This window comes from Carlito syrichta, unplaced genomic scaffold, assembly GCF_000164805.1.
Source record: "Carlito syrichta isolate Samal-C Ts95f unplaced genomic scaffold, Tarsius_syrichta-2.0.1 Scaffold308196, whole genome shotgun sequence".
In the NCBI taxonomy this organism is placed as follows: domain Eukaryota; kingdom Metazoa; phylum Chordata; class Mammalia; order Primates; family Tarsiidae; genus Carlito; species Carlito syrichta.
In genome coordinates, this window is record NW_007252292.1 from 616,832 (window position 1) to 632,369 (window position 15,538).

General features: G+C 49.0%; 1 protein-coding gene across 1 annotated transcript in view; it reads right to left on the reverse strand.

Annotated features, from left to right (window-relative positions):
* Positions 1–5,352: 5,352 nt before the first annotated feature.
* Positions 5,353–15,538, reverse strand: part of NCKAP1L (NCK associated protein 1 like) — a 49,159-nt gene continuing 38,973 nt past the window's right edge. The window contains exons 27-31 of the mRNA XM_008065254.2: positions 13,407–13,500; positions 12,408–12,524; positions 11,965–12,074; positions 9,441–9,530; positions 5,353–5,732 (exon numbers count right to left, since the gene is read on the reverse strand). Of these exons, the coding sequence (XP_008063445.1) occupies positions 5,601–5,732; positions 9,441–9,530; positions 11,965–12,074; positions 12,408–12,524; positions 13,407–13,500 (543 nt within the window). The 3' untranslated portion in view covers positions 5,353–5,600. The remainder of the gene's footprint in view (positions 5,733–9,440; positions 9,531–11,964; positions 12,075–12,407; positions 12,525–13,406; positions 13,501–15,538) is intronic.

Sequence of the window (15,538 nt, forward strand, 5' to 3'; positions counted from 1 at the left end):
GCGGGGGACGCGGGCCGTGTTGACAGCGCGCCGGGCGGCGGGCCGGTCCTCGGCGGGGGCGGCCGTGTGGGCTCCTCGGCAGTGTTTTGAGTTGCTGCCGTGCGTGCGTGGGGCTTCATGTCCCCACGTGTGCCCGGCTGCCTGCGTGGCCCGTGTGCGAGGGAGGGGCGGGGGGGGCGAGTCCATCTCTCTCCCTGGAGACCTGGACTCAGGCCAGACCCCGCTGCGCTCCGGCGTGTGAAGGGAAAAGTTCGGGGTCTGCCCTGTGCTGTGAGGGCATCTCACACCCGGCCTGGGTCCCTCAACTGGGTCTTGCCCGCCTGTCCCCAGCTGGAGCCTTCCCCAGGCCGCCTCTCACCGCCTGCCTGGCCGAGAGGAATTTCTCCCAAGTTTAAAGCTCTCTCCAGCGCTGGCAGCAAGCACGTCTTCCTTGACAGTGTAAAACTCCACAAAGATCACTGCTGATGGCAAAACCCCTCCTGCAGCCCTCCCAGCTCATTTCTTCTTCTTTTATCTCCAGAGGAAGAAACTGAAGGGCCCAAGGCCCAGCACAGAACCCTTGTAAACATTTGTGGGAGGGGTGAGCTGGAATTTGAGCTCAAGACCTTATCACAGAACCAGACTTGTCCATCGGACCTGGAAATCCTACCCTGGACTCCTGAGGGAGCCACCTCTCCCCAGTATCGTCCCCCCCCCCCCCCATGGCCACCATCTCTGGCAGTGGGGACACTCCTGTGTCGACAGAAGGTGGGCCCCTTGCCCAGGATCCCAGAATGTGGATTTTAATTTCAAGAACTCCGGAGGCTGGAAGGCTAGAGGACTGGGAGAAGGAGCTGACTCTGTTCTAACACCCAGTATACCCAGTGGACACCCCCCACCCACCCACCTTTCCTAGGCAAAGGCGAAGAACAGAAGGGAAGTAGAAGGGGGAGCCAAGGACCACTGTCACAGCAGAGACTCCCCACATGAAGGAATTGTCAGGATGGGTCGGGCTTCAGATCTGGCAGAAAGAAGAGCAGAACCAGCTCCAAGGAGGTACAGAAACAGAGGAGATGGCAGAGGCAGAGATGGAGAAAACACAGGAGAGGACACTGGACACCCCGCTCTGTCCGTCTGACTTCAGCACACATTCCCTCTTCCGCTTTGCCAGAGGAGCAGCCCCAGCTAAGAAATGGCTGCACCTGAGACCCTAGCCTCACTCCTACACAATCCAGCTCTCGAAATTCAGGAGCGAATTTTCTCCTTCCTTATCAACTGCAAATGTAACAGGCTGGAAACTACAAAAGAATTGCAAATTAGGATTGAGCTAAAGAGCTCTCATTAGGAAATTCGGATTAGAGCTGAGGAGTTTCCCGATTTAGGCAGCTATTTAAACTAGAAGAGGTGGGAAAGAGGCAGGAGACATGCTTCCAGAGGGATTTCTCAATATTTCTGTCAACCCAGTGGCACATTCTGCTCCCCTGAAGCCCCCTACTCCTAACCCAAGAAGAATTTACACACAAAAAAAAAAAGTTGAAAGAGACTTTAGAGGATGGGCTGTGGCTCATGCCTGTAATTTCATCACTTTAGGAGGCCTAGGTGGGAGGACTGCTTGAGTCCAGGAGTTTGAGACCAAGCTAGGCAACATAGCAAGGACTCATTTCTAAATAAAGAAAAAAAAAAGAGACTTTAGAGTTCATCTAGTCTAATCCCCTTGATTTAATAAATAGGAAAAAGTACGCGGTCCCCAAGAGAGGGAGTGATGGAGCTGGAGCCAAACCCCCGTCCCCTTACTCTGTGAGCCTTCCACTCTCGTTATCACTAGTCCTGATGTTCAACCTCAGCTCCATTCCTTGTCGCAGTCCCATCCCATTTCTGCCTTGCCGCACCCCTAGAGAGATCATAAGGTAATTGTTCCATCCAGAGGCTCAAAAGACAACGGTTCTCTCTCTGTCTTTGCCTCTTGTCCCCACCCCACCTACCCCAGCCTCCCTCTGCCCAACTCCATTCCTCTCCTTCGCAGTTTCTGAACTGCCCCCTGCCCTCGGAGACCCTGCCTCCTCTCCCCTCTTTCAACAAGCGTTGAGTTTGACAGAGACCAAAAATGATGCTTTGGCAGCAGGTGACTGATGGATGTGATCTGCCTCCTACGGGAAAGCTATTTAAAGGGGCAGCCTCACAATCCTCTCCTTCCAAAGTGACAAGAGAAGAGCCTGCTCCATCTCTCGCGAGCTGCAAACTCAGCTCAAGTTCACTTCTGACTTCCTCAACCTGCAACCTGGCCTGCTGCTCCTGCTTCCTCTTCGGGTGGGAGGGAGAGTTCTTGACAACCCATCAAGGTGTGGGGGCTGAGGGGGGGTTTATCTCCTTTGATGACAGGAGAAGCAGGAGGCCCTGTGGGGAGGAGGACTGGAAGAACAAGCTTCCCCCAACCGCAGGAGTGCCTTGCGACCATGTGCCCGCTGCTTCTCAAAATCAAACTTTGTTGGAGAAGACTGCTATAGGCATGAGGACCTAGGGTTAGGGAAGCCTTGTCCCTAGCTGGGGCCTCCCTCCTTCTGGTGATCCCACCACAGTTGTCCCCTTCCTGCAAGGCAAAGGCCTGGAAGGCCACATCCCCTTAGCCAGGCTCCAAGGCCTGGAGGGCCAGATCCTCTTGGCCAGGCCCTGGACCCTCTGCACTTTAAAGTTGGCTTCGCCTGCCCACTGAAGTGAACACCATGGCAGGGGAGGCAGTGTGTCTACTGCCCAAGGCAGTTCCTCTGCAAGCATCTTGCCCCAGGCCTGGGGGGGAGGGATAATTCCATCTCATCACTGCAAATAAGTTAATGGAGATTATAATGAAATGCTGAGGCTAGGACCTACTCTCTGCTTGCAGAACAAAACAATTTCTTGGGTCAGAACTTCTCCCTGATAGTCACGATTCAGTTTCTTTTGAGTCTAGGCAAAGCAAACTGGACCAGAGAGCAGAAGTCAGGGCATAGTTTGTGTCCCAGGTTGTGAGGTCAGAGACCCTCCTGGTCAAGGGAGCAAGTTGCCTGAAATGCCAATGAGTCCCATCACTTCATCCACCCTTCATCTCTGGACATTTGCCTTTTGTTTCAGGTAGCAAAGGCCATCATGTCCTCACCTTCTCCTGTTTGTTCCCTCTTGGGCCTCTGGATCCTAACTAAGCCTTCTCTTATGAAAATGCAGCCAGGTCAGGTAGAAAAGGTCTAGGACTAGATGTCAGACTTGGGTCCCAGTTCGAGGTCCACAGCTGCACACATGACCCTCATTAAGTCATTTCATATTTCTGAATCTGTTTTCTGGCCTGAAATAGAAAAGCCTACCCTGGCTGCTTTACAGAATTGCTGTAAGGATGCAAAACACTTTGAAAAAGTATAGGTGGTAGAGAAGCATGTGTGTACAACGATATGTTTATAAAAAGATATTATGACAAACGACAAAATTTTAGAAGTGGAGAACGGATTGGTGTTGCCGGGGTGAGGGATGGGGAAGGGGGTTTGCAGGAGTGAAGTGGGTGTGGTTGTAAAAGAACAACAGGAGGGATCTTGTGATGGAATGTTCTATGTTTTGACTGTGGTGGCGGATGAACCTACCCATGTGATAAAACTGTATAGAACTAACCACACAGAGAAATCAGCATAAATAAAACTGGAGAAATCTGGATAAGATCAGTGGATTATACCATGGTCAATATCCTGGTTGTGAGCATGTATTATACTCTTGCAAGATGTTATCAATGAGGGAAACTGTATAAAGAATGCCTTTGTATTTTTTGTTTTTAATTAGAGACGGGGTCTCACTGTGTTGTCCAGACTGATTTCAAACTCTTGACCTCAAGCAATTCTCCCACCTCAGTCTCCCAAAGTGCTGAGATTATAGGCGCAAGCCAACTGCACCTGGCCTACATCCTTTCTTAAAAGTCATGTGGATTTGCTATCTCAATAAAATGTTCAATTTTTTTAAAAGGCATCACATCTGCTCTCTGTTCCCCTGCAGCAACCTGTCTTGCTGTCCTCTGGGAGCCTGCCCCTAAAGCGGTTCTACATGCAGATAGAAAAGGGATCTTCATCTTCTCGGGCAGAACTGAACAGAGATGTAAGGGTGTAAAGTTCAGACACTTCTGAGCCTTCTCTTCCTCATCAACTTTGCTCTCCGGCTCGTAAGCCTCACACTGAATCACTCCTTAGAACACAGCATCCTTCCCATAGCAAGGAAGGGCGATTGCCTGATGCATGAAGCAGGCATCTTCATGTGCTTCTATCCTAAAGAGCAGATAATCATTGCTAAGAAAATCTGTGTATTGATTATGGGTGTCAAGTTAAAGTATTGACTAAGCTGGGTCTCGAGAAATAAAAGCAAACACACATGCAAAATCTAAATACAGCTATCAAGTAGTTTCATGGAGGCTGGATGGTTTTGCTGACAACCAACAATTGCTTCCCTTTGATTGTGGAAGTACAGTCATGACCCTAATTAATCCACCAGCTAATTATATTTGCCGACTCCAACCATTCTAGGCCTGTGACACATATGATCTCTTGCTCCAGTCCTCACTGGCAGTGGGTGCACCAGAGTGATGGATGGGGGCCTCGGAGTTAACTAAACCTAGTTTAGTGCTATCTCGAACGCCCCAGGCTGTGTGACACTTGAAATTCTAATTAGTACAGAAAAGGGCTAAGTTGAAGCAGCTTGTACTCCCTCAAGGATACTCACTCTCAGGGCCCTACAACCTAATGAGGTCTGTGAAAGTCAAGATCTAGAAGAGAAATCCCTGCCTGGAGCCACAGCTGTACCCGGCTGATGAGAGGATCTGGGGTTAAGTTAATCCCTCCTGGGGAGGGAGAGTACCCCCAAATGACACGGGAAGGAAAACCCACATGAGGCTGGTTCGATTTGTTGTCATGTGACCTAGAATTGACTTAGACTGACCCTGTGCTCTGTGTTGCAGAGACATCAAAGCAGGAGGGGGTCAAAGCCTGAGAGAGCGGCTCATGACCACGATGTGTAGCAGCGCAGGTGGGCAATGACAGTCTCTGAGGGGTGCTTCCTCCTTGCCCTGGTGGGAGAGATAGCCAAGCTGGAGGCAAAGGAAGAGCCCCATGACTCCTCACAGAGCCTCGCAAAGGAAAAGAAGGGTTCCTTTGCAGCTACTCTGCAGTTGGAGGAGGCCAAATGTTTGCCGAACACATTTGAAAAAGGAAGAGAGGAGATAACGGTCCTAATGAATGTGCAGGAGACAACAGCAGCTCCGGTGGGAGGATTATAAGCTCATTATGGTTTAATATGATGATTGATCATCTGCCCGCCAGCATTATCCTGGAATAGTGATGAAGGTCGGACAGACCAGAAGAGAGGAGATGTGCATGCATGTGACTCTTGCTGTATTGTAAAATTCACAAGTGTGGCCCCAGCCCCCTAACTTTTCCAAGCACTCTCCTCCATGCTCCCAGCCTGCCCCGCTTCCCTGGGATCTCTCAGCCCTGGACTGTTCCTCTGCCCATCTGCTCATCAGCTCCTGTCCCTCTCCCTGGTGATGCAACCCCACGCCCACCCCTTGAGAAGACGACCGCAGCTTCCATGATGGCACCGGTTTAGACAGGTTGAAGGGCCCTTCAGTAGGTACCAGCAGGCACCCGGGCCAGGTGAAAAGCCCGGGAGACCTCCCGGTAGGCATTTCGAAGCAGGACATAGGGGAAACAGGACTCCAGCATGTCCAGCGTCAGGAAGGATGACTCCTCCACCACCTGGAAGAGCCAAGACAGGAGAACCTCAGGGTGTGTGTCCATGACACCCTATTCCTCCCCATGCAGCGCCCAGGTCCTGAGAGTTACAAATGAACACAGGTTCCCCCCCCCACTTGGTTTGGCTCCAGGAAGGCCGTGTGGCCTCTTTGGCTCCATTACAACAGCCCCTGTCCCCTTCATCGGGGCTACGTGACAAGTGAAACAGAAAGCAGGAAAGAGCCACTTCCCCAGTGGCAGAAAAACTCATTCTCTCCCATTCTGGACATTAAGTCCTTTATGAGTGGGCAGCACAGATGCAGGTAACATGGGTAAGTGCTCATTACAAAGCTCTGCAGAGACAGAAACAGTCACCACTACAGGCCAAGGAGAGGGACCTGGAATTTACACGGTCCCCCTATGTCAGGCCTCAGTCTCCTCCCTCTCAGTACAGTGCTTGGGGAGCAGTGAGGATGCTGCATAAAGGAGCAGACAAGATTAATTAGTTTAATTAGAAGCCCGCGTGCTGTGGTAATCCCAGCAGCCCCCACAGCCAAGCAGGAAGATAGATCAGGATGCCTGGATAAGACTGGGGGGATGGAGGGATAAGGGATAGAGGTTGGGGGTGAGCATGACCAGGAAGAGCAACATAATGCAGTGTCGGATCAGAGGGTCCCCACCCCTGCGGAAGGAGCAGGATGGATTTCCCTCAGGGCTCTCCTCATCCAAGAGGTTACAAAATTAAAAGCCCACTCTGGAGAGAAGTGTCCTATATCCTCTGGCAAGTCCCACAGATGGGCCCTCTCCACCACGTCTGGTATTCCAGGTCCTGAAAATTCACTAAGGAAAGAGAATCTACTGTGTCTGCTCTGACATGCTTCTCTCTCTGAAATCTTTTCAAGTTTTAGGATTTGTAGGATTTTACTATTGTCAAACATATGCACACCCAATACACACAACAGCTGCAAAAGAGCAGAAACTACAGCTGAAGGAAAGGAAATCTGCTGGTAAAACCGTAGCTCTGATCCTAGGTTAGATAACAGAGAGAATTACTTGCTGGGCAAGTCATTCAAACCCTAAGCCAGGAGAACTGAGATCTCTTCCAGGATACTTCCCTCAGGTACAGTACATGAGTAGTGACATCAAGTGAACCCACGGGCCCAGGACTCTCCACGAAGCACAAGAAAGTAACTAATGGGACTCCCAGCAGGCAGGAGTTTACAGGCGTGGAAACAACCCTAGAGTAAAGGCCAAGAAGGTTGGTTTCTAGTCCCAAATCTGCCATCTCTTTTAGGGGAGACCTTCTGTGGCATCATTCCCACCCTCTTCCTCAGTTTCCTCACCTTAGACTTGTAAGTACTGGGCTCACTGCCAGGATCTGGTCTGGCTCCGACATCTAGGCCATGAGCCCATGAGAGAGCCGTCTCTTTCTCCCCAGGAAAGCCATGCCAGGAACAGGCTGGCAACACTAGGGGTGGGCACTGCCCAGGCTTGACAGCCAAGACAGAAAGACCCTGGAGACAGAGTGCTGGCCAGAATCTGAGGCAACATGAGTAGCCTTCTAACTCAGAATATAGCTCCTTTCCCTTCGGTCATTTCCAATCTCTCTGTGGAAACATTTGCATTTAAATTGCTTTGCAGCAGCTAGTCCCTCCAGTTTCTCCCTCACAAGAAGCCCCTGGTCCTAGCTCTGCCCCGGCCACTCTGTGGGCCTCACTGGGAGGCCACAAGGGGCAGACACTTTCCCACACTTTTGGGGGGCTGGGTGGGAATACAGAATCACCTTCAACCTCACAGAGGTGAAAACTGTGAGGAAATGAGTCGTGCTGAAATCACCCAGAAACTAAAATGAGCAGTAGAGAGAGGAAGCCAACATTTATTGAGCATCAACTATGTTCTAGGAGTTTCACACATCTTATCTCATGAGTTCTAACCACTCTGTCACAAGGATTATTACCCACTCTTATGGATAAAGAATTGGAGATTCAGAAGGGGTCGTTACCTCACCACCACCATGCTGTTCCACATACTGTGGCCCCCCTGGTCCACTGCTGGCATTGGCCCTCCCTCTGTCCTCCTGTTCCTCACCCCCCAACACATACCCCAGGTCCATTTTCTTCTCCATCATAGTCCCTAGTCAGTCCAGCCTAGGTCTTTTTCTAGCTGGAGAAACTGAGACATAAATGCCACTCAGTGATTCAAAGGAGGAGAGCTGAAGAGAGTCCCAGGAATGCCTGCCCCAGACACTTCTGGGCCTGGGTCAAGAGTACAAACAAAGGCCCACATACCATAGACTAATTAAACCAAACTATTCTGTTCTGTTGTTCTGCCTTCACAATGTATTTTTGTGATTTTGCAAAAGTCCAGGTTTGAATGAAGAACCCTTGGATTCCTCAGAGTTCTGACAGAACAGGGTGAAAGGAGGGGACAAGCATCCAGCTCAGTCCCCCTCCCCCACCTGCTGCCCCCACCTCCCGTGTGAGGGACTTTGTATCCACATGTAGACTTCGTTATCTGCACATATAAACTCCAGTCTTATGTGCCCTGGTGCAACCACCAGTGGCACAGTCTGCCTCAGTAGGATGGACTTGGGAGAAAGTTCCATACATGCCCTCCCAGTGGGCTGGAGCTGCATTGCAGAGAACTCTGGGGTCCCAGATAGCCCTCTTGTGGGCTTCAAGGCAGAGACTCCGGGTGGGCCTTTCTCCATAGGCCAGAGGAGGCCCTTTTAAACCTGAGACCAGAGCAGGAGCCCCTCCTGTCCTTATCTAGGTGAAGTACCAACCTGGAGAATCCATTTTTTTTATTTGTCGGGGTTTCACTCTGTTACCCAGGCTGGAATGCAGTGGCACAATCACAGCTCACCCTAGTCTCCACTTCCTGCACTCAGGTAATCCACCCGAGTAGTTGGGACTACAGGCATACACCACTACACCCAGCTAATTTTTTTTATTTTTTTGTAGACAGGTTCTTGCTATGTTGCCCAGTCTGGTCTTGAACCCCTGGGCTCAAGCAATCCTCCTGCCTCGGCCTCCCAAAGTGCTAGGATTACAGGAGTGAGCCATTGCGCCTGGCCAAATCAAACTTTTAGATCAAAAGAGTGAGTAAGACTGTTGAAGAGTGAAACAGGGTCAGGAGGAAAATTTTTACAAAGTTAACTGAGTCAGAGTTCCCAGAACTTTCTGCCAAAGTAAAGGAAAGCCTACAGCTTGGGAAACAAGGAGAAGAGATGGCAGGCACTGCCTGACTCATGCCGGGAGCTCCCTGCCCCACAGATTTTAAGCTGAAGTCCCTCCCCTTTTCTGAGTCTCCATCCCTCAACCCCTGAGTCTGGCTCGGTGCTATCCAGCACCCTCTTTATAGTGCCCTTAAAGACAAGAAATACAGAGGAAGGGAGTTGTCAAGTGAAACCACATGTACACTGGACAGGCAGGTCCAATAAGGGACAGCTGCCCCACCAGACTAAACTCAGAAACACTGCAGGAAAAGGAGCCCAGGCAGCTGAGGGCCAAGAAGGCCCTGGCCTGTGGAAAAGTCCTTGAAGACTCAACTCTGGGATTACAGGACAAGTTAGAATGCTAACAAGAATATGAGGACTAGACCCAGAGGATCAGGGGAGTCAAGTTCTTAGTGCTCTTGTGTGATGACAATGGCAGGGACCCAAAAACCCTAAAGGGAGTCTCCTCCAGTCCCTTCTCTCTTGACCCAGATCAACTTAAACAAGATACATACCAAGCGCATGAGTAGAAAAATGGACTCCCGATTCCTGGTTTTAAGCCTGTCAGTCTCCTGGCCCAGCTGCAAAAGGCTGACAGAGGCCACCTGCAAGGGAGGAATGTGTAAAGCAGATTTTTATGGAGGTCAGAATAGGACAGCCCTGGGCCACAGGAAGTTAAGAAAAGATCAGCTGGAACCAGTGGCTCAAGCCTGCAATCCCAGCACTTTGGGAGGCCAAGGTGGGAGGACTGCTTGAGTTCAGGAGTTTGAGATCAGCCTGGACAACATAGAGAGGCTTCTTCTCTACAAAAAATAAAAAAATTAGCTGGGCATGGTGGTGTGTGTCTGAAGTCCCAGCTTCTCAGGAGGTGAAACAGAAAGATCACTTGAGGCCAGGAGGTCAAGGCTGCGATGAGCCTTGATTGTGCCACTACACTGCAGCCTGGGCGACACAGTGATACCCTTACTCAAAAAAAGAAAAGATCAAAGAGGAGAGTTAAGAAGTTCCAGAATGTTCCCGAAGACTCAGGGTGGGTAACTAGCAAACGTCCTGGGTTTCAGACACACATAGCCTGTAAACCAGCCTGGACCTCCCTCACCAGCCAGTGCAGTCACCAGTAGCTTGAGGAGGGTACTGGGGGAAGGGTGGCAAGGGGCAAGGAAGAGCCCAGAACAAAGGCAGGTGATGGATGCCAGGAGAGGAATCTCTCTTTTCCTATGCAGCCTCCAGACACCACTGTCATCGGGCTGTTTACAGTCGACTCTCCACCTGACTCCACCTGACAGAGCTGGGCCTCCGATTCAGACTCAGCCCTCTCGGTATTCTCCTCCTGTCAACTCCCAAATGGCTGTCATCTCCATTCACCTCCAGGTCCCCAGCAGATCCAAGTGGGAGGAAGGAACATGATTCATGGTATCCCAGGCCCAGGTTACCTGCATTTAGCAAACACAGAGGATAAAAGGGAAAGGGAGGAGGGAAATTCCCTCCTCAGCCCCTCTTAGAGATCTAGTGTGAACCCTGTTTATGTCTAAAATGCTCAGAGCTATGTCTGTCAGGTTGGTTGTCCCAGCTTAAATAGAGACCCTCTAACTAAGCTTATGGTCCCTGACATGTACTTCTCAGGATGAGGGAATAATTCCTGAGCAAACAACATGATCTCCTGTGCTTCCTCCTAGAAGGAGACAGATGAGGCCCTAGTTCTAAAATCAGGACCATGCTTTGCAAAGAAGCAGCTTCCTGTCACTGAGAAGGCTCAAGCAGGCAGCAGGTAATGGACCATGAATCAGAAGTGTATGAGCAGGATTCCTCCATAGAGGATTTAGGATGGAAAATTCTAGGGCCTTTTTCACCTATTGAAAGCAATTACTTATTCTGTCTTTCCCAGAAACAGAACTAAGATCAATAGGTAATTATAGGGAGTCACATTTTGGCTAAAAATGTTTAAAACCTTTTTTCCCCCAAAACAAATTGGACATAACCTACAGTGGCATCAGCTGCCTGGTTGCAAGCTCCAGTCCCTAGGAGTCTAGACCAGTGGTTCTCAAAGTGAGACCCCAAGACAAGCAGCATCAAGATTACCTGGGAACTTGCTGGGAATGTGACTTAGCCCCATCCTAAGCTACCAAATCAGAAACTCTCAAGTGATTCTGATTTACACTAAAGCTTGAGAAGTAGTCATCGACTATTTGTCATTATAGAGTTAGAAAGGATATTATAGATGATAAAACTCAGTGTCTCTACAACTTTAATGGGCTCTGATTTCCTAGAGACCAGTTTAAAAACACAGAGGCCTGGACTCACTCTGTGCTATTCTAATTCAGTAAGTCTGGTGTAAAGATCAGGAATCCATATTTTAACAAATTCCCCAGGGTATTCAAATGCCCACCGAGGTACATGGATTCTGTTTAATCTCCTTATTTTATAAATGAGAAAACTGAGGCCCCAAAAGCTTGCCTCTTCCGAGGTCACACAACTACATGGCAGATCTAGAACTAAAATTCAGATTTTCTGACTCTGCCCAACAATCTCTTCCAGTATTCAGACAGAGGTTGAAACACCAACTGTCAGGGGATTTAGAAGAAACTCCCGCCTTTCACCAGGTAGCCTCTCACTATTACTGAATGAATGGTAGAAAGGTTAGACTTGAAGGCCTGTTCAACTGTCTATGGATTTTTTTCTTCTTCTTTTCTTTCTTTTTTTTTCGAGTCAGAATCTCACTGTCGCCCAGGCTAGAATGCACCGGCACAATCACACCTCCTGGGTCCAAGCAATCCTTCCACCTCAGCCTCCCTAGTAGCTGGGACTACAGGTACACACCACCGCACTCAGATAATGTTTTGATTTTTTTCATAAAGATGTCTTGCTATATTCCCCAGGCTGGTATCCAACTTCTGGGCTCAAGTGATCCTCCCACCTCAGCCTCCCAAAGTGTTGGAATTACAGGCATGAGTCACCACACCCAGCCTTGTCTATGGATTTAAGTCAAACCAATTCCAGCCCTTTGCAATCTTCCCCTCCTTATAACCTGGACCCACTCACCACCAGAAATTCCTTAAGGTGTGTTTCAATGTTCTTGTTGTAGAGTGTGAAGAGGGCAGCAGACACCTGGATAATGGCTTTGGTCAAGCAATGAATATTGTTGTTGTAACCTAGGTTATTATTGATATAGAGGGAGAGAGACCAAAAAAAATGAGAAAGTGAGCCCCTCAAGCTGACCTCAACTGGTAATTTCTCTTTTTCTCAGGCTGGGTCACCCTTTTTTGACACCAAAAGGATGAGAAGGCATTTGGGGATTAGAGGAAGAATATTCCTATGAAATCTTACTAGAATAGAATTTTATGCGTAGTTTATTCTCAAATGCTTTTTGAAAAGAACTTTACACCTGAGTCAGAAACCTGTATTTTCCAGTTAGTGTCTCTGTCTCCTCTCCTTACCCTGGGACACTGAAGAGTACTGGTCTCTCCAATCTATTCCTGACTTACCATCCCTCTCAATGCTGTAGAAGGAGGTTGGGTCTGCAGCTAGGAGCGGGAGAGAAACAGCCAGAAAGACCAACAGCAGGCAGGCCACCTTGTATTCTTCCTCAGGGGACGAGGTGTCTGGGGAGAGGGGAAACACAAATGAGGAGAAGTGAGCATGGTCAGCACATAGGAGTTGTCTTCGATAGGGGTCCTCTCCCCAGAACTTCTTTGAGGACCACATGAGAAAGTGTCAATGAAAACGCTTTACAAAGCACTACAGGCAAGTTATGACCACTGAAGAGGTCAGGACTGGCGGGAAGAGGCATGTGTCCTGGAGGCAACCCATGGGGATGGGCAGAACTCAGTCAAGGGCTCTGCAGACACGCAGTCTGAGGACACCTATCAGCTGCCTGATGGGGTGGAGAGGCAGGATGGAGAGGAAAGATCCTCCCCCACCGAGAGAGAGTTAGCAGGTGAGTCTGGCCATGCTGAAAGGGCTTCATCCCAGCCCCGTGGTTCATTCGATTACAGGTGTGTATGAGTATGAATGTGCTCATCGGAGGAGATGTGTAATGAGAAACGAAAGAGACAAGTGTGAGCCTGGGGCAGAAAGGAGCAGTGTGAAGGTGGTGACACGGGAGGAAGGGCACAAACTCACTGGGGATCGTAGCTGCTGTACCACACAACTCGGCAGAAAATCATCCACTATGTTGTGTTGCTCTCTCATTGTTCCACTTGTATTAATCTTATTTCCCTAACACAGTGTAAGAGCCTTGGAACACTTGCTGAGCATAAACCGACTCTCACTGAGAACTTTTTAGCTAATTGGCAGATCAACCAGTTGGAACTTGAGGAAAAATCTAACTGCCGGTGTGAGTATTCTCTGGAGGTCCGGGTCTTTCCATAGCTCCCAGTTTATATCCCGGAAATCTGTGACACCAAATAAAGACTTTTTTGACACTGACATGTTCCCACCCAAAAGTCCCCAAGCCCTCCTTTATTCTCTTTCCCCAATCTTACCAGCTTTCAGATTGGCAATGGCAGCCACCAGGGCTGGGTCAATATCACAGCCCACCCCTGCAGCAGATGCCAACTCAAAGATACTCAGGGTCACCTGGCAGACAAGAAGGCAGCATTTTAGCGAGGAATCCCAGCAGAAAGTGCTCAGCAGAAGCTGTGAGTAGTCAGACTTCCTGTGTCACAGATTGGACTTTTAGTGTACTATCATTCTTTCTAGATAGTCCTTTCATAGCTCTCCCTAGCCTACAGAGGAAATCCCAAACCCTTTAGTATGGCACTTAGGACATGCCAGAGCACGTGTCCCTTTTCAACTTTATTTTCCTAAATGCATCCTTCAGTCACTGCAGGCAGGGTGGTTTATTCACTGTCCTCAAACTACAACTTCCTTTCTTTCTTCTGGTTCTTTCTACTCTGGTTCAAGTCCTTCCGTCCTTCTTTTTCAATTATTTATTTTTATTTTATTTTTTTAAAGGCAAGATCTCCCTCTGTTGCCCTGGCTGGAGTGGAGTGATGCAGTCATGGCTCACTGCAGGCTTGAACTCTTGGCTCAAGTGCTCCTCTCACCTCAGCCTCTCCAGCAGCTGGGACTACAGGTACACATCACCAAACCCCGCTAATTTTTTAATTTTTGTAGGGATGGGATCTCACTATGTCTCCCAGACTGGTCTTGAACTCCTGGCCTCAGCCAATCCTCCCACCTCAGCCTCCCAAAGCGCTGGGAATACAGGCATGAGCTGCTGCACCCAGCCTCTTCCTTTATCTCAAAACCAAGAGCTCTGTATTTCTCTTTATTCTCTCTAGGGTTTCACACAATGATGAGCACACAGAAGGCATTCAATCAATATTAACTGATTGATACGTGAGTCCCTCTCTGTACTTAAATTAGATTCTCAGGACATACTCCCAAACCTACACTCACACACCAACTACTTAGACCCCCCTTTGAGGTATTAAAAAATTTCAAAATATTCTGACAGAACGAAGATAATAGTTTCAATTCTAGACAACTAGGTAGGGTGTCTTACACAAAGAAGCCCACAGACAGAGCAATATATGCACACTTGGCCTGTGATACTGACACAGAAGCCAGACCTTGACCACCTTCTTCCCTGCCCTTTATTTAAATCCCTTGCTACCTAGATGTCCCTGTTTGTGGTGACCATGGCCTAGGACAATAGGGACTTGGCCCATGACCTCATGACCTGTGGCTTTCTGGAGGAAGAGAGGGATGACTGAAGGGGTCTGATTTTTCTCTTCTCCTCATCTCCTCATCCCTCTAAGGCAGTAGTGGCATCTCTGATGGACAAGCCACCCTCCCTCTCTACCCACCTGCTTATTTTCACAGGCAAGCAGAGCCTAAAGATGGGAGCTGCCCAGGGGACAAGCTAGACAAGCTCCTGACAGACTAGAGCATTCAGCCCCACATCAGCAGCTGTCAGAAACCCAGGCTCAGACCATTCGGGGGGGTGGCAGCTGACCTAGTGAAAATCACTCCCTCACCGCCCAGGACCACTTGACCCTCATATGATCTCAGGCAAAAAGTGGGGGGAATTTCATAACTCTTTTGATCTCCAGGTAAGGAAGCTCTTCTAAACATCTAACTTTAATTCTTTCTGCTAACCAATTTCCTCTTATCACAGGCCTATCTCTGTTAAAGAAATCAATAATAAAAGAAGTAGCCTGCCATGTGCTTTGAAGGACTTTATTCCCAGACTTTGGTTATATTTCCTGCATAACATACTTGTTAGTTCCAGATGATTCAAAAGACAAGATGACTCAAAGGTGGGCTGGGGGAGAATGGATGTTTTTGTGTTTTGTTTGTTTTGCTTTTTTGAGTTAGGGTCTCATTCTGTAGCCCAGGCTGAGTTGCAATGGTAACACACGGCTCAGCAATGGGACTACAGATGTGTGCCACCACAATCAGATAGGTTTCTTTAAAAATTTTTCTTGTAGAGACGAGGTCTCACTATGTTGACCAGGCTAGTCTTGAACTCCTGACCTCAAGCAGTCCTCCCACCTCTGCCTCCCAAAGTGCGGGGATTACAGGCATGATTACAGGCTGGTCTGGAAAATGCATGTTTAACTTAGCTTGTCTTCAGAAGCCCTTCTTCCTCTCTCCATCTACCGTAGTA